At 42.0% G+C, this 26,744-nt stretch overlaps 2 protein-coding genes across 6 annotated transcripts in view; both read left to right on the forward strand.

Annotated features, from left to right (window-relative positions):
- pot1 (protection of telomeres 1 homolog) overlaps positions 1 to 2,017 on the forward strand; it is a 54,861-nt gene extending 52,844 nt beyond the window's left edge. For 2 of the 4 annotated variants that reach the window (XM_084934307.1, XM_084934308.1), the window contains exons 18-20: positions 515 to 609; positions 962 to 1,091; positions 1,765 to 2,017. In XM_084934307.1, the coding sequence (XP_084790433.1) occupies positions 515 to 609; positions 962 to 1,091; positions 1,765 to 1,883 (344 nt within the window). In that variant the 3' untranslated portion in view covers positions 1,884 to 2,017. Of the gene's footprint in view, positions 1 to 514; positions 610 to 961; positions 1,092 to 1,764 lie in introns of those variants that run through there. The other 2 variants (XM_084934310.1, XR_014800723.1) reach the window with 2 other exon arrangements.
- A 2,274-nt stretch (positions 2,018 to 4,291) lies between these two features.
- Positions 4,292 to 12,663, forward strand: gpr37a (G protein-coupled receptor 37a). Of its 2 annotated transcripts, none has more exons than XM_084934311.1 (2): positions 4,292 to 6,259; positions 10,245 to 12,663. In XM_084934311.1, exons 1-2 carry the CDS (start codon positions 5,354 to 5,356, stop codon positions 11,088 to 11,090), a joined length of 1,752 nt encoding a protein of 583 aa, XP_084790437.1. In that variant the 5' UTR covers positions 4,292 to 5,353; the 3' UTR covers positions 11,091 to 12,663. The 2 variants fall into 2 exon arrangements, with proteins under 2 accessions (XP_084790437.1, XP_084790438.1); XM_084934312.1 differs by having other exon boundaries at positions 4,293 to 6,259; positions 10,257 to 12,663.
- The last annotated feature ends 14,081 nt before the right edge of the window (positions 12,664 to 26,744 follow it).

The following is a 26,744-nucleotide window of genomic DNA, read 5'->3' on the forward strand; positions in this document are numbered from 1 at the left end:
ATTAATGTGATTATTGTGGCAAAACAAACTCGTCATTTGTCAAATGTCAGCTGAGACTTCTCAGGCTGCACTTTTTCCTCTGTGGACATTGGCACATTTGAGTATCTTTGTGTTTAGAGTGTTGGTTAGACAAAACAAGACATTTAAAAATGGCATCTTAGGGAAATTTCTTATGCATTTTTGGTCTCAATAATAATTTTTTAAAAATTGACATTAGGGTGCAGCCCTGTTTTTTAGGATATCATAATTTTAATTAGGTGTTGACCTCGAATGCATCAAGAACAGATGCAAAAGTTATTATATTACATTAACACCCCCCCCCCCAAAAAAACAAAAAACAAAACAAAAAACAAAACAAAACAAAATTTAAAAAAAACCTCACTATTTTTTGTTTGTGTCTTTTTCCCACTTAAGTTTCCTCACTGAGTTGTAGAAATTCCTGGCTGATCTCTATCCAGGTCAGTTTGAGCTTCTGAAATAAATCAGGCGATGTTTCTGCTTATTTGGCCTGCAGCTCTCGGCATTCAGCCGCTGCAGTTCATCCTGCTAATGAAACTGGAGCTGCAGGATGCCACCGACACGCTGGATGTCTTCCTGTGGAGACACGCTGTGAGTTTCACACTCCTGTTGTTTGGTGTTAGATGGGATTAGACAAAGGGAGAACATCTGGATTTATTATATATTTCACTGTTGTCTTGTAAAATTTTGCGCTGATTGAGTTTTTTGCCCTAAAGAAGTCAGGTCCAAAATTCATATATTTTGGTGTTTTGGATGTCAACAAATCAAATTCTGAATTTTTAAAAGCTCTAACCAAGAATGTGGGTACAATAGAAACATTAGTTTGCTTCTTACAGCAAGATATAAATAAGAGGATAACTGAAAGTAACTTTTGTTTATAATGTCTGTGAGCTTTGTAGATGTAAATGCTAGTTGTGAGTTTTACTCTTTCTTTTTTCACCAGGAATCATTCTTTGGTGTGTCTGCAGAGGATGCTTCAGCCAATCAGGAAGCTCAGAACAGCATCTGCCAAATCATGGACTCTCTCTGTCCACCAGGTGGCAACGTGGGTATGTCTGTCAAACCCATACACGGTACATAAAAAATTGACATAGCTTCTTGGTCAGAAAAGTTGAGGATGTGTGCCTTAAACCTTAAACTTGCATGTTTTTTTTAAAAAGGCCAATAGGTCCCAGCTCCTCTGGTCATATTAAAAAAAAGGTCTGGCTGTATAGAAATCTCCAGTGCCTCTCAGCTACCTGGATCTGTGACTTCAGAAAAAAAAACTTCTGTGTTTTTCATATCAGTTGCTTCTTTCATGCTTTTTGGAAGTCCAGTTTCAAAACAGAAAGATGGAAATTGGAAAACACTCATAAAAATGTGACATGACTCATGTCCATCTTTCATACAGTGTGCATGGTCAAATCATTAGAATAATTCTTCAGTTTTAGTTACGGAAACATAATAACTTTAGATCTAAATTGTGTAATGAACTGGACCAAAACATAGAATCAGACATGACATACTGAAAGCTTCAAAGGCATTAATTTGGCTTTTTAATATGTCTAACTTTACAGCTCTGTGGTAGAGATTTGGGGAAACAAAACATTGCACAAAACAGTATGTGAACAATATATATATCTATATATAACAATATACAAAAAAAACTTCCTGCAGCTTTACAAAACCAGAAGCAGCAGCAGGTTTAATGTCAGCCGCAGGTTTGTGTTGCTGGATGCTTTGTCATGTCTGCCTGTTCGTCCTCAGGTCAGCACCCATGGCTCGACTTATGTTTGATGGTATATCAAGCAGAGGACGACGATGGACAGACTAAGACCTGCTATCAGGTCTGTCACACGACTGTTGTGAAACCCTCATCTGAATGATCTGACACCATCTGCACCACCTGTGGGAAAGATTCAGATAAAATTCTGATCAGAGGATTCTGATTCTGTCTGTTGTTGCTTTATTTCTTTACATTTCTATTTATTGTGTAAATAAAGTTAAAAACTGAATAAAATACCAACTGCATTTTCTTGCCATTTCCTGTGCCGCCTGGGTAAACTTTTGATGACTTTTCAAAATAAAAGGTGAAAATTTTATTTTTTTATTACAGTGTATCCAGTAAGTATTCACAGCATTTCACTTGTTCCACATTTTGTGACTTTTACACCCTTATTTCAAAAATGGAGTAAATTCATTTTTCAGTTCAACATTTTATACACAATGATGACAGCATGAAAAAGGTTTGCTTGTAATTCTTGCACATTTATTACGTGAGTATTCACAGCCTTTGCTCAATAGTTTAAGTACTTTTGGCAGCAATTACAAGGTTCAAGTCTTTTTGACTATGGCCAGACTATTTCTGGCCAGTTTCTCCCATAAGGTTGGATAGATTTTCAGATCTCTCCAGAGATTTTAAATCGGGTTCTGAGTCTGTCCAAATCTGAGCCATCCTGAAGCTATTCCTTTGTTATCTTGGGTATGTGCTTAGAGTTGCCCGATTTGAATATGAACCTTTGCCCCACACTGAGGTCCAGAGTACTCTTACACATTTTAACTGAATGAAGGGGCTTAGATTTTTCATGCAGGGCTAAAGACTGTTCAAATTTGGCCTCAGTCTTTCCTGAAGATTCTTATCCTGAATTCCATGACCACTCCATGACCTGAACTCAGAGTCTGTTTCCCACTTTAACCAAATGCTTGAAGCTAGGATGTCTAATGTTATGAGATCATGGTTATCACATTAATATTCCTCCCTGCATACTTATTATATCTTGTGGCAACTTTAACTCCACAATTGCTCTGAATGCATCCTTCCAAATCTGAGGATTCTGTTAGCTGGATTGTCAAAACCGTTTTTTACAAAATCTTTGTTCAGGAGATATTTTTCTTTTGCTAATTGCTCTGCACAGCACGCAGGACAAAGACAACACTTTGCTCCTGGTTTTTATATCATACAAACAGGAAATGAATGACATACCTAGTATCCATGTATTAGGATGGTTTACTGTATATTTCTTAAATCTACCTGTTATTCGCCCAAAAAAAAAAGTCATTTGTCAGTCAAAATGCTATAACTCTCTACATACGTACGTACATACATACAGAGAGAGGGAGAACCGCAGCACATAAATCTGAAGTAAATGTGCCATGAAAAGGTTTCCAAGCAGCAACTGACTGTTAAGTCTATATTTATTGTTGCCATTTTAACAAATGCTAACATGAAATGTATTTGCAGGTTAAGCTTTTAATTTATCTTTGGAATGATGTATGGCATCACATTCTAGTGTCCTAAAATGCTGAGCAGCAATATTTGCTCTTTATGGATGCAGTCTCACTCTCCATTCCTCCAAACACCTTTCAGTATTTATCTGTGGGTTTGCAGCACCGTCTGCTGGTCTACTGAGTATATTCGTGATGTGATCTCGTCCCCCAATTAAGCATTAAGTGTGAATGCCCTTAACACTTGCAATCGTGGTTTTAAAAAAAGAAAGTACACTCTTTCATTTGCAAGGTTTAATCTATCAAGACATAATCAAAAAATAATATGGTCCTTAGCAGGTCTTAAAATGAGGTAAATACCACTTCAAATGAACAACAAAACATGCCATGCCACTGTGGCATTGTTTATTTAACAAAAACTCTAAGGATACCGTATTATTGTAGGGTAGACGCCCTTTCAGCAGTAATAACTTAAAGTTATACAGAAAACAGTTCCTTTATCAGTCTCTTACACTGTTGTGGAGGGTTTTTTTTTTGGGGGGGGGGGTTTGTTGTTGTTGTCTATTGCCTCTCCTGTCCGCACTGTAGCAATCCGAATTATTGTTTAAAGCCCAAGAAAAATGCCAAACAGATTTACTTTTCCAAGTGGACCTATTGCTATACTGGCCCACTTGATTGTCATTTTTTTTTTATCTTTATTTTTTATTTTAAGTTATTACAATCAGAACGGGGGTGGGAAAGAGAAATAAGAAGAAAAGAGAAGTTGGGAAGAGAGTTAACAGAAAGAGAGAGAAAGAAAAATGGAGAAGAGGGATAGAGAGAGAAAAGACACTGAAAATCTGCTTCACCACCTGCTAAAAAAAACAAACAAGCAAAACGAAAACACAGTAGGGAAACCACAGTAACAACCAACATAAGCATAAATAACAGTAAATAATAAATACTGAATCTTACTGAGCAGCACATGAGCACGATATGTTTAGAGGCAGCAGCCAACCAAGATGTGTCTATGAGTACCTGTTTGTAAACCTGTGTGTGTGTGTGTGTGTGTGTGTGTGTGTGTGTGTGTGTGCGCGCTGGTATTTATAAGGTTTCTCCACCTAAGTGTCTAATAGTAGGTGTGTGGAGCCATATCCCTGCCCCCAGGACATGAAGCGGGCATGGAGGAGATCCGGGCCCCAGACATCCCGAGGCCCCTCAGAGCACGAGAGCCCAAGGAGGACCACCGTGGGAACACACTTTAACACACTCTCCTTTACACTAGGCTCAATTCATGTCTGCATCATCTGCACCTTTAAATCCTGTTTAAGTTTGAATAGTACAGGTCAGTACTAGTGCACTATTTAATACCCAAATTTTCTATCTGATGGCACACAAGAGTAAAACAACAACAACACATTTCTTTTAAAGGAAGTTTCAACTTATATGTGTTGTTGTTGTTGTTTTTCATATGCTCCCCTTTTGTGCCTGAAAACCTTTCACATGAACTCTTAAGTACAAAAATATAAATGAAATAAACATGTTTCCAAATTCTGGAGCAATCATAAACATAATTTTTCTGACGATACACATCGGTACCAAAGCACGTTTAGAATATTGGACGGTTTAATGTAGTATCCGGTGGAATTTAATAGCAGGTTAAAGAGACGATAACAACCACCACCCCCGGCCCTAGTCCCCCTCCCTCCTCCTCTTCTTAGACGCTCTGTCACATCGAGCTTGGTCGTGTCTCGCATTCGTCGGTGCTCCACTCCGGTCCCCGGGCGCTCCGGACCTGCCACGCGTGCAGAAACGTACTGTGGACCTACTCAGGGATTCTCCATCCCAACACCCAATTCCTGACGCTGAGGATTTACTTATTTAGTTCACAGTTTTCAGCCCAGTTTAAAAACTTTTCCGATCAGATTTTTTTTTTCTCACCGGTGATGCCTCCGGACTGGAGACGCACTGGGACGCACCCGAACTTGAAAGGTGCAGCACTCTTAAACGGCCAAAGACTTCGAGGAAGCTCTGTGTACACAAAAATGAAAGAAAGTTGACGGTTTGGCGGCAGTTTTGAGTTTAAAAACTATCAAAACCCAGAGATGGATCAATCGATCACACGGTTTCATTTTGCGGTTTAGCCAGAGCCATGAGGATGTGTGCAGCCCTGAGTCTCCTGTGTTTGTGGCTGTGCAGCGAGGCCGTCGTTTGTCAACTTCACTGGGACAAAACAAAGACGACGTTTAGTCCTTACAATAAATCCGCCACCGCTGAAAGGAATGTGCACAGCCGGAGATGGCGCACAGTCAGCGAGGAGGACCGTGGGGGGACACGCAGTACGAGTGCAGAAGCCTCATGGCTGGTTCCTCTAAACTCCTCGTCGTCTGAGCTGCCAGAGAAAAAGATCACCAGGCGCTCTCTGCGTGAAGGTGGTGCCCAAAGTGGAACTCGGTCATTTTTACCAGAAGTTTTAGTTTTAGGCACGAAAGAAAATGATACAGATGAGCCGAGCAATGAAGTGTCTAAACAAACCCAGCATGGACACAACTGCATGCGCAGGATGAGTGGACGCACACGAAGGCAAAGGCGGGTTGCCGTATCCGGCAGGGCGACGCACAGCGAACCGCTACCTGTGGCCATGGCGCAGGAGCTAGAAGCCGACCCCCCCTTCAGACTCAATACAAGTGACTATGAGGACGAGTACTCTCTCCCGGACTTTCCCGACACCACGCGGCTCGTTCCGGTGAACACGCGAACCAGACGCAAGCAGGTAAAGAATCCATTCTACCCGGTAACCGCGGAGTCGTACGGAGCCTACGCTGTACTGATAACCGCCGCCCTCATCTTTACAGTGGGCATCATCGGGAACGTGTCGATCATGTGTATTGTATGTCACAACTACTACATGAGGAGCATCTCCAACTCGTTGCTAGCCAGCCTCGCGCTCTGGGATTTCGTCATCATCTTCTTCTGCTTGCCGCTTGTGGTGTTTCATGAGCTCACCAAGAAATGGCTGCTGGGAGAGTTCTCATGCAGGATTATCCCCTATCTGGAGGTGAGAGGCAGGGTGGTGGGGTAGTGATGGTTTGGTAGTCCCTCATGGTGCAGCAGATATAATTGTAGCCGAGTTCATCTTACAGGTGAGACCATCGCGGTCAAGTGAACCTCTAAATTGTTTTGCGCATCTACACAAAGCGCTCTCCTTCGTTCTCCTCCTCAATACACAATAAATCCTCCAATGACTACCTGAGACTGGCTTCAAAAGTGAGTCAGTCCATATATCAGTTTTTATTCCAGGACCAGGTCCAGGACCTTTTCCCCCTAATCCCCAAGTTTCATTTGATATTTTTTCAATTTTGCTGGTAATGAGCTTTTTCATTCATGATTTCTTGAAATCTTAAATGTGACCTGCATCCACAATATATCTGTACAGAGTTCCTTCTCAGCCAGGTGCATAATTCCTGACATGTTAAAAGAACATTATTCTCAACTTCAACATGTGTTCAAAACATTAATCAAAAGTGGCTCTTCATAGTTGACATGAAACTTTCAACACATTTCTCCTCAGGCTCATCTACTCTACATCTGTGCTAAGTTTTATTTCAAAATTAAAGGTCAACTCTGCTCAAATTGAAAAACTTAAAGGATTGTAATAATGACATGTTAAAAATGTACTAAACATCGTATATATGACAGTTGACATGAAATGTTCCTCTTGGAAACCCACACTGTGTGTGTAGAGTTTCATCTTAACCCACTGCATAATTTCAGGAGAAATAAAAGGACATTTCTGGTCAAACCCAACATGCTCAATCGAATATAACATCACATTAAAAAATTACTCTACATATGTGCCACATCTAGTCTCTGCATGTTATGGAGGCCACACGTGAACTCAAGAACAGCTTTAGAGCTGGAGTTTCATCCAAAGACAAAATACCAAATCAAGTGGAGCCAGGAATACACATTCCAGGGAAAACTACGGGTACATAATCATGGGAACATGTAGCAAGGAGCACACAACTATGGTAGGACAATGACAAAGGACAGCAGAAGACAGAGATAATAAGTACACACTGGCTGTCAAGAGGAGAGGCAACAGGCTGGACACACAGGTGGAAGCTACAGACATAACAAGGCAGAGGAAGCAAACAACATGAGCCACAGAGAGCAATGGTTACCATAGTAAAATAGGAAAACACAACTACATGGGCAACAAGGCTTAACTTACATGGAGGAGAACAGGAGAACTACACAGAGGAAGATGAGAAGTCACAAGAATAAATGCAGATGAGACTGGGACAGCAAGGAACACAGAACGGAGCAAATTAATATCAACGAGACAGGAGAAGTAAAACTCAATACCAAGTACACAAGACTGTCATTTCCTGCCTGGAAACTGGTTGTAGTTTTGCGGACCCAAATGCTGTAAGCAAGAGATGAAGGTTACCAAAGTGAGCCTTTTTAATGAATGTGCGATAGACGGTTCAAAGCAAAAGCCAACACCCAGGAGTCAGAAGGAATAATTACTAAATTGGGAAATGCTATGGAAAACACAACAAGTGGAACAAAGGACAAAGAGAGACTGAGACAATAAATATAAGAGACAATGATTGAGGCAAGTAGGGGGCAGGTGGAGAACCACTGCTAAAACTAGACGACAAAGCACAGATGACAAAAGACAGCTAAAGTAAAAATAGAAAGTGACTAAACAGATGGCAGACTCAAACACAGAGACTTGACATAGCAGTTCATGATGGAGGAGTCTATACTTTCTGTGATCCTGTGACGTAAATTTTGTCATCAGACAGTTAGTGTGGGGGTCTGCATGCCTGCCTCTTTTTGTGACCTCATGAGTTGTCCAATGCATTAACTATGTGAACATCAGGTCTCCAATAAATGAGTATAATCCAGGCTTAAAACCTGCTTAACAGTAATATCTACTCGGTTGTTGGGGTATGAGGTCCCTGTGTCCGCAACAGAGTATAATCCAGGCTTAAAAAGATATAAACTATACAAAACAATAAATAGGAAGGGGTACACATGGAAATAACCAGAAACTGACACAAAGAACTAAACGGTAAATAGGCTGCACTTTGCTACTCCACCTGAGTACTCAAAGCGCTACAATATGCTTTATCCATCCATTCAAAGAAGCACTTTTTGCTACATATTCTACAAGGATAGTTTAGCATGAGGACTGAAAGAACTACGGATCGAACCACGACCCGTGGTCTACGATGCTTCATAGTGTGGCAAACAAAAACAAACAACATGGATCAAATTGAGAGCCAACAGAACGTTAAATAATGACAAAAATTCAAAGACTATAACAGAAAACCCCAGGTCCAAAACCCTGGGGCAATCAGGACGTTTTCATAACTTCTTCTGTTTCCCTACATATTAATGAATTCATAAGAAAGGTTAGGGACAATAGGCTGTACATAAAAGAGATGAGGTTTAGCTGACACTCATCAGCTACAGCTGCCTGTTTCTGGATACCTCTAAAAGCAGTATCCACATGGGTAATAAATGAAATGTACCCATGATACAGAGGGGAAAAAAATTTCTTTCAGTCAAACTGTTTTTTATAAAAAAAAATATTTCTACTTTAAAGTTGGACCTTTATACCATGACTCTTCAGGGACTGACTCACTTTTAAAAGCATTTATCTTCACAAATGTATTAATTTAATTTTAATTTAATTTTTTTTTAATCTGAATATCATCTCTTCTACTGAATCTATTACAAAAAACATCATATCTTTGCCTTTGAGACACTGACAGTTGTTGTTCAATTGGTGCTTACCTAAATTCCCATAGCAAGTTATCATGTCTGCAGCTTGTGACAACTGAAAGGGTTTTAATGTGACATCTGGAGACAAAAGGTCTTATTTATGTGTTTAAGCTTCTTAGCAGTGGAAGCTTTTTGTCTGAGACAGTGACCTACATGAGTTTATTGACGTCATCACCTCGCGTTATTGTCACCTAATGTAGCGAGGTGTGGTATGTGGCTCCACTGCAGAGGAGGGATGGCGCCAGAGAGGCTGGCAGGGCAGCTGGAGCTGATCAGCCAATCAGGATGTCCCTTTATCAGGAGGTCCTGCCAAAAGCTAGATAACTGAAAAGCTGAAAAGTGAACAGCCTGATCAAAGTGAACACTGTAAATAAAAACTTCACTAGTATTGCAACAGTGGGTGTGACACACCTAAAAACTCTGCCGAATCTGATTTTAGATCTTTAATTGATTTATCCAATATGGAACAGGCCAACATAAAATTAGTTTTTTCTGAAGACTTTTTTTAAAGTCTAAATTGATTATATCTAATTTTTTTCAATATGACACTTTTGACCCTGATTTTGCATCGTGGGCGTATATCATGGGGGAGAGGCGGAGACTAATGATTGACTGCTCTTGTGTCACATTTGTTGCAAGTTAAGAATGAGCAATTTGGGATACCACTCGCACCAGCCAACAGGTAAGAAACACAGTTTCTGATTATCCATCCTGCCTCTTGCCCTTGATACACGCCCACAATGCAAAGTGGTCAAATAAATGTATAAATTGCTTTTTCCCAAAACTCTGCTGACAGTTCTGTGTTCAGGTTCTGTACCCAGGCTTCCTGTATAAAAGCTGAAAACATTGGAGTATAAAAACGAGTGTTTGGAGGCTTCATTAGCACCAAGAACTCTTAAAAAGTCTGGTTAGCTGAAACTGTTTCAAAACTAATTATCTAATTTGAGTGTAACTAAAAAATGTGACTATGGAATATTGTATTTAGTACAAATGTGAAAATGATGCAAACTGTCTATCTATACATAAAAAATACACACAATTTATGCATACAAAAAATATATATACAATTTTTTAAGACACATTTCTGATATATTATCATGGTTAATTTTTTTTTAGATTTATTTGAATTTAATGCTAACATTGTTAGAGACAAATTCTGGTCTAAAGTACTTTTTATTTTTACTTTACTTCACATAATTGTTACAGTTATGAAATTGTACTTTTAACTTTTAACCTGATTCTAGCCTTTCTCCCAGGTGGTTTCTCTTGGGATCACAACCTTCACACTGTGTGCTCTGTGCATTGATCGTTTCCGGGCAGCCACCAACGTGCAGATCTATTATGAGATGATCGAGAACTGGGCATCTACCACTGCAAAGCTGGCGGTCATCTGGGTGGGCGCTTTGCTGCTGGCGTTGCCTGAGCTGCTGATCAGACAGCTGGTCACTGAGGACGACGAGCCACCTGATGTGACACCATGTGAACGTTGTGTAGTTCGCATCTCAACAGACCTCCCGGACACACTCTATGTCTTGGGGCTCACCTACAACAGTGCACGCCTCTGGTGGTACTTTGGCTGCTTTTTCTGCCTGCCAACGCTGTTCACCATCTGCAGCTCACTAGCGACTGCACGCAAGATCCGCAACGCCGAGTGGGCCTGTGTCCGTGGGGGCAAGAAGCAGCTTCAGCTGGAAAGCCAGATGAACTGTGCCGTGGTAGCTTTGGCCATCCTCTATGGGTTCTGCATCATTCCAGAGAACATCTGCAACATCATTAATGTGTATATGGCGGCCACCATTCCCAGGAGAGCCCTGGACATTCTGCACCTTGTCAGCCAGATGATGCTCTTTTGCAAATCGGCTGTGACGCCCGTTTTGCTGTTTTGTCTATGCCAGCCATTTGCCAGAGCCTTCTTGGACTGCTGTTGCTGCTGCTGCGACGAATGTGGCCCGCCCCACTCCCCCACCACTGCCACTAGCAACATTGACAATGAGTGCACCACCACCGAGCTTGAGCTGTTGCCATTTAATACCACCCGCAGGGAAGCATCCACCTCTGCCACCTACTCTGCTGTGGGGACAAACTACTGAGGTCAATAATCAACATTGCCATTGTACCAATCCATAGCTATGATTTTGCACGCAAGGGTTCGCCCTGCTTTCCAGCACTCGACGCTTGAGAGGGGAAGTACGATGCGATGATATGATAGATTATTGACAAGCGCTCTCTCCTACACTCTCCAAGAGTGGAGCTACACCTGAGTGGATAAACACCTTGTCTCCCCAATTTTAAACCCAAACAAACATTCAATTAAAAAGTTTAGCAAAAACTTGTTTCTAAAATATCTGAGATAATTCAAAGGACATACAACTATATATAAAATGAACATTTTATATATTAAGTAGTTAGTTACAGTTTTGTTCCATTATGAGAGGTGTTACACCAAACGCCCTTGAATTGTCTAAAACAACCCAATGTACGGCAGGGCTGGAATGGCTGCAGTGAAAGGAATGTGTGGCTCCTGTGGACACAGACCCTGAGACTGAGCTTCATCTGATCAGCAGATAGTTTTTTGTTTGTTTGTTTACTTGTTTGTTTTTAAAACACCCCAAACTCTTGAACACGCTTATGTTTACTGACTCACCGAATGAACCTGCTCTCTATCTATTAACTGTTAAACGATTTTCTATATTTGAATGAACAGTATTAGCCACTGGCAAAAACCTCAGCATTTTTAATGAACTCACCGGTATTTTTACTGAATCTGAGATCAGTTGTAAACTACATTTTGTCACTGTTTACAAAATCTGAAACAAGACATGGTTGGTACATTTCTGATGTCACGAGAGTTTGTACCGTAATTCAATTTGTTTACAGATACTTTTGTAATTCTCCTCCGCACAGTTTAACTTTCAAAGCCAGAGGAGCGAATTTTACCCGTGGTTGTGCAGAAATGTTTTCACGTAAATATGCAGTTGTTTTAGCTCCACCAGCATTTCCTCCTGTGGTACAGACTTGTGTTACATTAGTAACAGTTAGTGCAGTACCTAGATGTTTTAAATATAGTCAGTCACAACTGTTCTTTTTCTCTTTCTGTCAAAAATTGTAGTTAATTATAGAAAAGTATATAATTTTTTTTTTAAAGAAATTTACATTGAAATAGACTTCATGTCTGTTGGCCCTTTGACACACTGGTGACCTGTTTACAGTATACCCCACTTCTTATCCTCTAGCAGCTGGGATAGGCTGCAGCCCCTCTGCAATTGGCCACTAACCTTTCAAAGAAAGATTTTAAGATTGTATTGATATTATTGTAGGTTTCTACCTTATAATATACAGTGCCTTGAGGCAACCACTGTTGTAATTTGATGCCACATAAATAAAACTCAATTGAATTTGAAGTAAATTTATATAGTAATCAGTTCCCTTTCTCCAAACAGTTCTTTTAAGAAACTGTAACCAATTTATAATTTAGTATAAATAAAGATTTCATTAAAAAGCATTTTCCCTGAAATTCATGCAACATTAAATTTTTTTGTTTTTATTGTTTTGTTTTGTTTTGGGTTTTTTTATTTTTTATTTTTTTTTTTTCAATTTTTTTTGTTTTTTTTACAAAATGAAATATCACATTAATAAAATAAAAAAATACATATTTTTGGAGTATGGTTTGAATATGATATTGTCTTTTTTTGTGCAGCAAATTTCCACATAGTCACTTCAGTGTGGTCCCAAGTAGGGGTGGGTTTTGATTATCGATTTATCGATTAAAATCGATTCTGGCTTGGATAACGTGATATCGATTCATTAAAATCCTGAATCAATTTTTTTTATATAAATTTATTTTGGCCAAAATGCCAGAATCTCAGGTTAAACCTCACAAAATGTAAACAACCACCAAACAGCTAAAACAGTAAATGACTGCAGGAACACGGATTCTGCACAGAGACATAAACACAAAGCGCTGACGGATCAGAATCAGTGAGATGTCGCCTTTCTCACCCGACGGCACGGACATGGTAGGGGCTGAAAGCCGACAGCTCGCTGATTCTGATGTTTCGGTGGGTCCGCGCTTTGTGTTTACGTCCTTTTTGTGCTGATTCTAAAGCTGTAGGTTTTATCTCTCTCCAAACTATTTAGCCGAACCAGCAGCAAAAGAAGATCCAAACTACGCTTCACATAAACATCGTCATGAATTCCCTCTGACTTTTGCTGTTTTGCTTTCACCACAATAAAATCACACTTCATGCACAGCTCTCTCTCTCTCTCTCTCTCTCTCTCAGTGTACTTCAAGAACAGTTTCCCGTCTAAAAATCTGTTTTCTGCATTATTCGCTTGCTTATTACGCACAAGTCTACCGTTATTTACAGCGCTGTCGGACGCTGTTATTTTTCCTTTTACTTACTTCCGAAAAGAAAACCTAATTTCTGCTGTTCAACAACTAGTAAACAAAATTAAACTTTTTAAAATTGTGCAAAATTGCAAAACGCTCAGCCGTGTCTCTAATCAAACCTCTGCAACTTTGCTCTGCTTCACTTCAGCAGCATCAGGTAATGTTCATATGTTGATTAACGGTTTTCTTTCATTTTTGATCTACTGCAGAATATTTTTATAAAATCCCAGGCCAGGAAAATCACCCTCATGTTTTTCTGTTTTATCCTCAGCTACTTTGACACAAAGGCATCTGCTGTGATGCTCACACCTTTGATAAAGTCTCAGCTTTCTTTTTATAAATATAAAAATATGGAAATGTACTGATGCATGATCTGAATTATAATATTTCTGACTCTCTGAGGCAAAATTTCCCCGATTCAAATCGAATCGAATTGAATTGAATCGAATCATGGATCGAATCGATTCGGGACCTTGTGAATCGGAATTGAATCGATTCTAGAAATCAGTGACGATACCCAGCCCTAGTCCCGAGCTGTGATCAAACACAAAGCCCTTTAAAAAAACAGGTAATGTTTCTATAAGAGTACATATAAGAGTACAGTGTTTCTATAAGCCCTCACTTATTACTGAACTGCTCCATTTAAATTTCTGCAGTCTTCAGAAATAATGTTACTGAATAAATGCTTTCTCCACATGGTAACATTTTTCAAACATGATTTTTGTTTCACGAAGTTGAGGTTGGCTGTAGCATACTCCTTTGGATTTGATGTTTCTTTTGATGAGTTAAAAAAAAATTATACCAAAATTCACTACTGAGAAATGAATCTCATCTTGCAGATTTCCAGAAACAAGTTCCTAGAATGGTACTTAGCTGCTATGGGCCTGAGTTCAGTCAAGTTATTGGCACATTTAAATGTAGTGATGCCAGGTAGTGATGTGGCTTGGTCAACCGGGCTGCGCAACAAAGATCGAGAGGTGCCAAAATGCAACCAAAGTGTAGTCAGGCTTAATTTGCACCTAACTGACTTAAGATATGACTGTATGAGCACGTTGCTCTTTACAGGCATTTTAATGATATATCACTGCTGGAGCTCAGGGATTCGCTGGTAGTGCGATGCTGCAAAAGACTGACAAGATTAGACTTTTGTCAAAGTTTAGCTGTTCATAGAGCTTTAACACTTGGAGGACAAGAAAACATTTCTAAATGAAGGATAGAAGTAGAGTGTGAGACGTCATTGCCATACATCCAGAGCACACAGCTACTATTGTTGCTGCAGTTCAAATTGAACTCGTTTACTCAGAATTGCAATCAGTCCAGTTAACAGTTGAACCTCCTTAAAACATGAACAGAAAGCAGACAGAACTGAAAAGTCAAATCAGAAATATAATTTATTATGAAAGTTTTTTTTCCCTCAAAAAACTGCTCTGATAGTTTATTTGCTGCATCACATTCAGCACAACCCTCAGCTGTTTTTTCTCTCACCATAATTTAGTCATCATCGTCACCATGCAGCTAACGTGGACAGAGCACGCCATTGTCCATGCTTCGTGTTAGGGAGTTTGTCTCTCAGCTGGGCCGGCACAGTGAATAGTGTTACAGTGCCACAAACTGCACATCTAGCCTCATTTATGCTAAGACAATAAGTTGTTGCTGATGGTCTTTTTGTCCTGAAACAGTGCAGTCAGTAAACAAAAGACTGTAGGCAGTTTCTACTTCTAGTGAAGTTCTTCCTCTTAATTTAATTTTGTTAATACATGTTTCTAATTAATATTTTAATTAAATTAAAGTGCACCCCAAGACTTTTTTTTTTTTACTTTGCTTTTATCCTTAAAGCAGTTCCCCTTACCAGGCAGTGTAAGTACTGTTGTAAAACTGCACAATGCTTTGAAGGCACTGATTTCAAAGTCACTTTCCTTGTTTGTGCCTATGAAAACAAATCTAAACACATCAGTGAAACTTCAAAAAAGAAAATGTGTTCCAACACGTACACTGCTGATTGCAGCACTGAAGATGATGATGAGCTTATACAGAGGTGTTTCTTGACATGGGCTGAAAGATGTTTTCACATTTAGGCCGTATTTACACCAATCAAAATGCTCCTTATTGTTAACATAAATGACTTATTCATTTCAGGAAAAATACCACTCTCTGTGTTGCACTGAAGTAGTAGGTTAAATGTATTAACATGGAGGCAGTGGCACTCCTGTTACTCGTTTTATTTAGGCTGTTTTAGGCTATAAAATCAAAAGTTTTTATGTTTACGTAAATATTTTAGCGTAAGTCCTGTAAATACTGTGTAATGCAGGTTACCTGTAAGTTACAGTAGGCCTCACTACAATCATTAATACTTGTGAGTAATGCTGGACTCACAAAGAAGTCCTACCATTAATTAATATTTCTTAAATATGAACAACCTATCTCTATTAATCAGCTATGTACCACAGGCCTTCAAGCTTACAGTTATTAAACCGTTACTTTAAAAGCCATGACTTGATCCAGATGTCTTAGTTAATTATAGGCTAATCTCCAACTTTGCTTTTATCTCAAAAATTCTTAAAAGAGTAATCGGAAAAACAATTAACAGATCATCTGTAGAGGAATGGTTTATTTGAAGAGTTTCAGTCAGGTTTCAGAGCTCATCACAGCACAGAAACAGCTTTAGTGAAGGTTACAAATGATCTTCTAATGGCCTCTGACAGTGGACTCATCTCTGTGCTTGTCCTGCTAGACCTCAGTGCAGCGTTCGATACTGTTCTCAATAACATTTTATTACAACAATTAGAGCATGCTGTAGGTTAATTATGGTGTTCCACAGGGTTTGGTGCTAGCACCAGTTCTGTTTACATTATACATGCTTCCCTTAGGCAGTATCATTAGAAGACATAGCATACATTTTCACTACTATGCAGATGAAACCCAACTTTATATATCCACAAAGCCAGATAACACACACCAATTAGTTAAACTGCAGGAATGTCTTAAAGACATAAAGACCTGGATGGCCGCTAACTTTCTGCTTATAAATTCAAATAAAACTGAGGTTTTGTACTCGGCCCTGAAAATCTTAGAAATATGGTATCTAACCAGATTCTTACTCTGGATGGCATTACCTTGGCCTCCGGTAACACTGTGAGGAACCTTGGAGTCATTTGTGAATAGGATATATCCTTCAGTGCACATTTTAAACAAATATGTAGGACTGCTTTCTTCACTTTGTGCAGTATCTCTAAAATTAGAAATATCCTGTCTCAGAGTGACGCTGAAAAACTAGTCCATGCATTTATTACTTCCAGGCTGGACTACTGGAATTCATTATTATCAGGATGTCCCAAAAACTCCCTGAAAAGCCTTCAGTTAAACCAAAATCCTGCAGCAAGAGGACTGACAGGGACTAGAAAGAGAGAGCATATTTCTCCTATATTGGTTTCTCTTCATTGACTCTGCGTTAAATCCAGCATAAATTCAAAATCCTGCTCCTCACATACAAGGTCTTAAATAATCAGGCCCCATCTTATCTTAATGACCTCGTAGTACCATATCACCCCATTAGAGCACTTCGCTCTCAGACTATGGGCTTATTTGTTGCTCCAAGAGTATTTAAAAGTAGAATGGGAGGCAGAGCCTACAGATTTTAGGTCCCTCTTCTTTTTTTCAGTTGTTGCCTGTCGCGTTCGACACTGTAGAAATTAGAATTATTGTCTGAAGGCCAATAAAAATGCCAGATTTTATTTTCCCAAGTGGATCATTACGGTTTTGTCATACTAGTTCACTTGATTGATCTTTACTATTTATTTATTTAGCTTTTAAGGAATTTCAAACGGAACAGACAGGACCAGGGTACAGGAAAGAGAAAGTTCAAGAAAAGGAGAGGGAAAGATCAACAGAGGAGAAGAGGGAAAGAGAGAAAAGACACTAAAAATCTGCTTTTTTTCCTGCTGGGAAAAAAAGAAAACAAGCAAAAAAGAACAACACAGTAGGAAAACCACAGCAACAACCGAGATAAGGATGAATAACCTTAAGTAACAAATACTGAACAGTACTGAGTGGCACACAAGACCAACAATGCGGTAACAACAACATGCTTAGAGGCAGCAGCCAAGGAAGATAGTGTGTCAGTGAACACCTGTGTGCATGAGCATGCTTGTGCTCATTCACAGTTAAACAGTTACAGTTTCACCATGTAACTATCTCTCTAGGGGCCTCTGACGAGCTCATGGGCCGCAGTTGATTACTGTCAGGTGTGTGGAGCCAAGAGTGGGAATCTGAAAAAGCATTGTCCCAGAGAACAGATATAAAAACAGAGGCAGAGGAAAACAAACTTTGGCAGAAATACAGGGAGAACAGAGGGACCATGACAGAAACATTGTTAAAACAAAAATCACACAAATTTCCTTACTTTTTATGCAAACTTTATTTCATAAGGCTTGAAAAAAGCGTTTGAGACTTTGTACTCATTAGTTTACTTTGATAGAATCTGATGGCCATTGGAAAGAAGGTTTAGAGCACTTGCACATTGGCTTCATTTTTCAGACCAAAAATTTATGTCAATCTTATATAAAGTCTGTTGATTAGCTGTATTCCAACATGGGATAATTTTAGATCTATTCTCATATGAACTCAAGCATTGAGAAGTATAGATATTAACCTGATGGTGAAACTAAAAGGAAAATGTGGGGCTCACCAAACTTAGTAAATGTGAACTATTTCATTATGATTCAGTGGTTCATTGTTGGCCCAAAAGTTGTTTTTTTTTTCTTAAAAATCTTTACTTTCATCTCATCATTTCAAATAACAGTGAATTTGTATTTATAGCATTTGTGTCCTCTGCTAATGGCATAACATTCTTGTTTAATTGTGTTCATAGCAGAATGATCCTGATGAGGCTCTTTTCATGTAAACCAAATTCTTCTCTAATCACCAGTTTGCCTTTGATTTGTTCTCTGGCACAAAATGTGCATGTTTAAGGCTTTTGTAAATGAAGCTGGCAGCCCCTGTTGCTGCTTCAGTAACTAGACAGCACCATTCATTCAGAAACAAAGGGGTGATGGGTACACAGGCTTCAGTATTGAACAAGCTGCTCACTGACCTTCTCCCAATTGCTCCCAGGGCTGTTTTCTGGGATAAGAAAGATATCCCCGGATGGCTGGAGGGGAGCCAGGCTTCCAAAGTAACCAAACATCCAGGATTTTGCAAAGCACAAGAAATTTGGTGGTCTTAAGCAAAACAGCCATAAAGCTAACTATCATAAAAAACTATGAAAAAACATGAAGTTCCTTAATGCAAGACAGGGCTTGCTGCCAAATTGCCAGGTCCATGTTTCTGTTTTTTTTGTCTTTGTTATAGAGCAAACACAATGCAGTTAAAATCTCCCTAATCTAGTTGAGATAGCAATGTTCAAATGTATCTAATGATTGGCTCTGATCTTTGCTTCATTTACACAGGTGATTTTATGTGTAACCATCACCCTGACTTCATGCATACAAGCAACTGAATTTGCTCTAACAGACCTAAATAAATATCAATGGTATTGAAAGTAGCTGTACATAATGTTATATCTGGAGATGGCCATGAGTATTTTTTTCTCTAGTGGTTAAAATTTTATTTGTGAAGAAATTCATGAAGTCGTTACTAGTTAATGTTAAAGGAATGCTTGGCTCAACAGAGCTCTGACTTTTTTAAGGTGTGCATTTGAGAGTTATACCAGGGAGTCAAGTACTTCCAATGCTGTCTTTTTCACATGAGCTACAGTATTCAGAGTCGTAGGTAGTGAAGAAGTAAATTTATTAACAAGATGGACATAAAATAAACTTAATAATAATAAAATAAACTTAATTGCAGCACTTTCAGAAAGACATCCACTGTGATGAAGTCTTTTCCCCACTGCTGTTGCCATTATTGTAAATTTAAATGTATTAAGAAATGATCAGATAAAAGAGAGTTTTCAGGAAATACTGTTAAATGTTAAAATGCCATATGTTAGAACAAGATCTAGAGTGTGATTAAAGTGGTGGGTGGCATCTACCATGGGAGAGTTAACGGGGGCTATGCTGCCTCTAGCTGAGCTGGCTACAGGGGTCTGGCTAGCTATGGGATTTTCAAGGGTGCGAAGCTGGGTCTCCAATTCAGTGATCCTGGCCTCCAGAGCTGCAAACAGGCTACATTTGTTACAAGTATCGTTATTACTAAAGGAGTCTAAGAGTAACTAAACAAACAAACCAACACAATGATCAGAAATGTGCAGGAGCGGCAGGTGAAGAGGCCATGCTGCTAGCAAGTTGTTATGAGCTAAGCTAAGCTAGCAAACTCCTAAAGACAAAAAACTATAAGTCTTCTGACTGATGTGAAACTTATTGGTACAGTCTGCTGCTGGCTTCCACATCCAGAGAACAAAGAGACAAAGAAGAGAAACTTCAAGATGTGAAAATTTTGAATTTCCAGGGATGCTATAAAAGACATGTTTCAGGATTTCGCCTCAAAGTGATGTTTGTGGAACCAGAGAGTTCATGAATTGCAGATGTTTTTCACTTGTCAAGAGAAATAGGAAAACACAATACAAAAGGCCCTTTTAAATTAAAGTCCAGTTAAAAGTTCCTTTAGTCAAAGTTAATGTGATAACTGGGAAACATCAACAGTGATTGTGAATATGAACATAACAAGCACCTCTGTTAGACAGTGGAAAACATAGTAGTGTGGAGGTATGTAATAACGACAGGAGAGGTCTCAGTGTCTCACTGCAACTTTATTAACTGACTCTCAGAACTTCACATACAGTAAGCGCCAAAATCTCCACCCCAGCACTTCCCTTCAACTTGGGTGTGAGTTGAGCCACCTGGTGGTCTGCCACACATACCCCCCCCCCCCTGAACACACAGTTAGGTCTCTATTCAGTCCAGGACCCTGGGCCTAAGCAAACGGCCCGAACGACTGAACCTGGGAGGGAGAGAACAGGCAGAGGAAGGTCCATCCTGTGAACGAGGCTGGTGAAGGCGAGCAGGAAAGGCAGAAGGAGGCTCAAACGCCGGTGGTCCGGGGGTAGTCCTGGGGGGAAAACCAGAGTCTGTCAACCCCATCGAAGGAGGGCGGCCACGGCGAGGGGCCTGGGCCGGCACTACAGTACTGTCCGGAAGAACATGTGCAGGTTTTAGTCTGTCAACACACACAGTCTCCCTTCGACCCCCAAAATCCAAAACAAAATGTTTCTGGCCCGGTTCGATAACCCTGAATGGGCCGTCATGCAGCGGCCGCAGCGGTGTCCTGTGGGCATCGTGCCTGACAAAAACAAACTTAGCAGTCTCTAAAGTCTTTGGAACAAAAGTGTCAGGCACGCAATGGTGCACCGGACCAGGAACCCGAAGCGAGTGCAAAAGCGGGTTGAGAGATAGCACCGATGGATCGAAGCAGGGAGGAGGATTCTCGGGCAAGAATTCTCCAGGCATGCGGAGGGGCTGACCAAACACTAGCTCAGCTGGGGAAGCGCCGAGATCCTCCTTAACCGGAGAGCGCAGCCCAAGCAAAACCCACAGGAGGCGGTCAACCCAATTGCCATCCTTTAAGGAGGTGCGAAAAGCAGCCTTAAGCGACCGGTGGAACCGTTCACACATCCCATTAGCTTGCGGGTTGTATGCGGTTGTGCGGTGGACTTTAGCCCCCAGTCCATCAGCCATGGCCGACCAAAGCTCGGAAATGAACTGGGGGCCTCTGTCTGACGTAATGTCCGCGGGTGGGCCGAAACGCGAGACTCAGGTTGACAAAAACGCCTTGGCCACCACTGCTGCGGTAGTGGACGCCCGGGGGACCGCCTCCGGCCACCTGGTGGTCCGGTCAACAACAGTCAAAAGGTGCGTAAAACCTTGTGACTGCGGCAGAGGACCCACCAGATCAACATGCACATGATCGAAACGTTTGCCGGGTATGAAGAACTGCTCCAGGGGCGCCTTGGTGTGTTTATGAACCTTCGCACGCTGGCAGGGAATGCACGCCGACGCCCATTCCTTAACAGATTTGCGAAGGCCTGGCCAAACAAATTTAGAGCTGACCAGTTTAACAGAGGCCCGGACCCCCGGATGAGAGAGAGCATGTACCGAGTCAAAAACTTGACGACGCCAGGAAACGGGAACCACTGGGCGAGGGCGGCCGGTGGAAACGTCACAGACCAGGAGGGGACCACCATCCTGCATGGGTCTGTCCTCCAGTATGAGGCCCGTCTGGGTGGATTTAAGCGCGAGGATGTCCGGGTCACCGCTCTGATCGGCAGCCATGGCGGAGTAGTCTATGCCGAGAAAGACGGGAGAAACCAGCGCACGGGACAAACAGTCAGCCACATGATTGGATTTACCAGCCACGTGCCGAATGTCCGTGGTAAACTCAGAAATCGCTGCCAACTGGCGCTGCTGGCGTGCACTCCATGGATCAGAAACCTTGGACATGGCAAACGTCAAGGGTTTGTGGTCCACGTATGCGGTAAAGTGACGACCCTCGAGAAAAAAACGGAAATGATGAGTCGCCAGGTGGAGCGCCAGTAGCTCCCTGTCAAAAACGCTGTAATTGCATTCGCTGTCACGCAGCGTACGGCTGAAAAAGGCGAGCGGTTGCCAGACACCCGAGATTCGCTGTTCCAGCACCGCACCCACCGCTATGTCCGACGCATCGGTGGTCAACGCAATCGGCGCTGAGGGGGATGGGTGGGCCAGAAGGGCAGCCTTAGCTAACGCTGACTTAGCATCAGAAAACGCTTGGATGCTTTCCGGAAACCAGTCAACGGAGCCATTAGCTTTCTTACCTTTTAACGCCCCATAAAGGGGCTTCAGCAGATGTGCCACTCTGGGGAGAAAACGGTTGTAAAAATTCACCATCCCCAAAAATTCCTGCAGTGCCTTAACATTCGTGGGACGCGGAAATTCCGAAACAGCTCGGACTTTGTCAGGCAACGGAACCGCGCCCTCGGCGGAAATACGATGCCCAAGGAAATCGAGAACCGGCAACCCAAACTGGCATTTAGACGGATTAATAATCAGTCCATGCTCTGCCAAACGCTGAAAAACCTGACGCAGATGGAACATGTGCTGCTCCTTCGAGCTGCTGGCCACCAGTATATCATCAAGATATACAAAAACAAAAGGCAGCCCGCGCAAGACCGAGTCCATCAACCACTGGAAGGTTTGGGCGGCACCTTTCAGGCCAAATGGCATGCGCAGAAACTCGAAAAGGCCAAAAGGTGTAATTACGGCGGTTTTGGGGACATCCTCCGCACACACGGGAACCTGGTGATATCCCCGTACCAAATCGATCTTCGAAAAAACCGAGGTCCCCGCAAGATGGGCGGAAAAATCTTGGATGTGGGGAATGGGATAACGATCATTCTCTGTGACATTATTAAGACGGCGGAAATCCCCACAAGGTCGCCACCGACCATCAGATTTAGGCACCATGTGTAACGGGGAAGCCCAGGCACTATTCGAACGCTGCACGATGCCCAGACGCTCCATGGTGGCAAATTCTTCCCGAGCAACAGCCAGTTTGGCAGGGTCGAGGCGGCACGCGCGTGCGAACACCGGGGGCCCTACTGTAGTTATGTAATGCTCCACCCCATGCTTCGTCACCGTGCTCGAGAAAGTGGGGACAGTGAGTGAGGGAAACTCAGAAAGCAAACACTGAAAAACGTCACCCGAATCTACTGAGTTAGCATGCACCACGGGCTGAGCACCCCGAGTCAAACAGGGCAATGAGGAAAATGACACAGCATCAATTAAACGTCTGTTAGCAACATCAACCAGCAGTCCGTGAGCACAAAGAAAATCAGCGCCTATTATAGGCACAGAGCTAGCAGCAGCAACAAAGTTCCACTGAAAGTCACGGTCATGAAAGCAAACAGTCACCAACCTTTCACCAAAGGTTTTGATGGGAGAGCCATTAGCCGCTGTTAGCAATGGCCCGCAGCCCTCAGCTAGCCTGTCCGAGCCAGCCGGGGGAAGAAGGCTCTTCTGTGAGCCGGAGTCCACCAGGAAACGCCTCCCCGAGCGTGAGTCCTCTAAGAAAAGCAGCCTTTCCTTGTTGCCAGCGGTCGCGGCTGCTACAGAGCGCTGACATGCCCGTTTCCCTGGGTCTGGAAACTGCAAGGCGGGAGACAGCACCGTGCCTTCGCTCCAAAACGCTGGTGATAAAAGCAAAGCCCTTTTCCGCGATGTCGCCGTGCAGCGATTCCGGCCACCGTGGACGAGTCGGAGGGCCCCTGGAGCATCGGTGAGGGGGCGGGGGAAAACGCTGGTGAGTCCTGAACAATCGCCTGGACGCCGAAACTCCTGGTAGCCAGGAGGATGCGATCCGCCTCTTCCGCAAGGGAGCGATAATCCTTCGTGGCCAATAGCGGGGAGTTGGCAAGGCCAGCGCACACTGGAGCCGGCAGCTGTCGGAGAAAGAGGTGGGTGAAGAGAAATCCTCCGTCATCCGCGCCCAGCAAGGACAGCATGCTCTTCATGAGCTCGAGAGCGGTGCCGTCGCCCAGGCCCACGAGGGAAAGGAGTTTCTCGGCCCGCTCAGCATCAGAGAGGGAGTAACGCCGCAGCAGCAGCGCCTTGAGGGCGGTGTACTTGCCTTGGGCTGGGGGGTCCCGGAGGAGAGTCATCAAGCGGCGGGTTGACAGCGGGTCAAGTGAGGCCACCACATGGTGGTATTTAGTATCGTCGGCTGAAACTCCATGAAGAGCAAACTGAGCTTCTACGTGCACGAACCATGAAGGAGGATCGTGAAGCAAAAAATCCGGCAATTTAAGCGCCACAGCAAACGCAGCCATCGGCGGAGGTGAAAGTCCGGCGGCAGCCGATGCTTCCAGGCCGGAGCTGGCTTCGTCGTCGAGCCTTAGCATGTTCGCTACAGGGGTCACCAATGTGGAGGTATGTAATAACGACAGGAGAGGTCTCAGTGTCTCACTGCAACTTTATTAACTGACTCTCAGAACTTCACATACAGTAAGCGCCAAAATCTCCACCCCAGCACTTCCCTTCAACTTGGGTGTGAGTGGAGCCACCTGGTGGTCCGCCACAGTAGTGCTAAATGCTAAAAATTAACCACCCAATGCTAGCATGCATCTAAGGCAGTGGTTCCCAAACTTTTTTTGCTGGGCCCCCCTTTGTTTTACAAGAAAAATGTTGTAATTATTTTACGTGTAGTTGTTTTTTTTCCTGTGTAATAATATTCAACATTGCTATCAATACATTTTTCAAAAAATGCCTCTCTGTGCAAAATGGGTTTAAAAACATAAACAACTGTGGGATACTGTTTGTCTGTGATTTGAACCGGGGGAACAAATTGTGGCAGGATCAGCCTGATATTATTTGTATCCAGCTGTAACTTTACTGTATAAAGTATAGTATACTATGTATATCTCCAAAATGTCAGGAGTAGTTAGTCATTACAACAAGTGTTTGTGAACTAAAAATCAAGAATGTAGGATACTGTTTGTCCGTGATTTGAAGAGCCCAGCGCGTGCTCCCGACGAAGGGAAAACCAATTCTGCAGGGGAGACCTAATTTGGCACTTGTGCAGGTGAAGCCAAAGGGAAGATATGCTTCACCATATTTTCTAGTCTTTGGCTTAGAATGAAGTTGGTTTGGAAACATATTCAGCGATGCTTCATCTCCTGCTTTGTGTTTCTGTAGGCACCCGTGCTAGCAGTGTCCAAGCGTTTTGTTTTTTTCTCCCCCCCTTTTCATCCCGCGCCCCCCCCCTGCCATGGCTCTGTGCCCCCCCTAGGGGGCGGGCCCCACACTTTGGGAAGGTCTGATCTAAGGATCACAGTATGTTAATTCTAAATTGCTCTTAGGTGTGAATGTATGTATCAATGCCTTTCGCTCTCTCTCTGTTGGCCCTGCAACTGCCTGACAACTTGCCCAGGGTGTACCCTACCTCATTCCCTATGGCATGGCTCTTGCCCCACCACGACCCTGAATTGGATAAGTAGAAGAGAATGAATGGATGGATCGATGAATGTTTAGCTGTTTGTTTTGTACATTAACACTAATAGCCCAGGTTCCACCATGCTCTTATCATAAGAACCTGTTGGTTATACTAATCGTGCTAAAAGGAATATTTTCTGGACACTGAAATATGTATGCAGATGGTGTTTTGTTCAACAATCTGCATTCTTGTTTTAGGCTGTGTTAAATCTAGTTGTTTCATTATTTCCTCAGGACCACTTGCTGCTTTGACTGACAATACACAAAGAGAGACCATGTTATGCTTTCCGGGGCTTTCTCTTTCCTTTGGAGTATTAAAGCTTTTGCTTCATATGTAAAACATTTGCAAAGTTGCAAAGGCCAAAGAGACTTTCTCCCAGAATCACTCTCACTGCCTGATATGCCTTATTGGCAGGCTTTCTTTTGGTATGTTTTTTCCCATGGAACACATTTGCATAATTCCTTCCTAGCAGCATGTTTGGTACATGCTTCAACAAAGCTGGTTATAGCAGACGCCTGGGAAGAGTTTAGCTAGAGGTGTCACAATAGTGAGATTGTGTGCACTAATCAAGGCAGAATGGGCTTCTGGGATTGAGAAAGAAAGAAAAAAATGGAGACTTTCAGACCGAGAGTGAAAAAAATACCACATAAGACCACAAACGTAGTAAAGATGACATTTTGACATCCAAGTCTATGGAGAATGACTCATTTTGGGAGCCTGCAGGTTGTTGCTTGCTTTAACAAATCAAAAGAGCATTAATCTTGACAGCTAGACTGATCTGTGAAATCAAATAATATCACACAGTCTGTACCACACAAACTGCATAAAAACTGCATCAGTTTTTATCACAGCCTCCTATAGGACCTCATACCTTGTGAAAGACAGGTAACTTTTTGGGTCTCAGTCAGGAACAGCCAAAATTTTATGACTTGATAATTGCCTAATCTGACTTAGTGACCACTGCAACACAATTTGTAATCTTTTAGCAGAACTTTGGCTCCAGTTTTTAACAAAAACATTTCATTTAGCTACAGTTTCAGTGTTATATATTAGGTTCACATTTTTACATGCAAGATACTGCTAAATAGCTTACGATCATCAGGAATAACTGATACCTCTGGTTGTAGCATCCAAATCTAAGGTGGGAACATTAATGTGTGCTTAACCTATCTGAAAGAGAACAGGGTGAAAGAAGATAATTACAAGGAGAAAAGTGGGGGAAATGATCATGGGGCCTTTCTGCCCAATTATCACAATGAAAGAGCCTATTAATTGTGAGTCAGTATCCATAATATATCTGCTCTGACAGAAAACAAAAGCTGTGATCCTTTGGTAAATTGCAATCTGGCTGCGGAACCTGGATTTCTAATTGTGTTCCCCCAAAAGTGCTGGGTGAAAG

Source organism: Perissodus microlepis, chromosome 7 (genome assembly GCF_051167445.1).
Source record: "Perissodus microlepis isolate ML-2025 ecotype Zambia chromosome 7, ASM5116744v1, whole genome shotgun sequence".
NCBI lineage: Eukaryota > Metazoa > Chordata > Actinopteri > Cichliformes > Cichlidae > Perissodus > Perissodus microlepis.

What these genes read in the sequence shown, in the direction of transcription:
- gpr37a (XM_084934311.1), top strand. Translation starts at nt 5,354, where the DNA reads ATGAGGATGTGTGCAGCCCTGAGTCTCCTGTGTTTGTGGCTGTGCAGC. An exon ending in GGATTATCCCCTATCTGGAG is followed by an intron (nt 6,260 to 10,244) that starts GTGAGAGGCAGG and finishes ACCTGATTCTAG; the next exon opens with CCTTTCTCCCAGGTGGTTTC.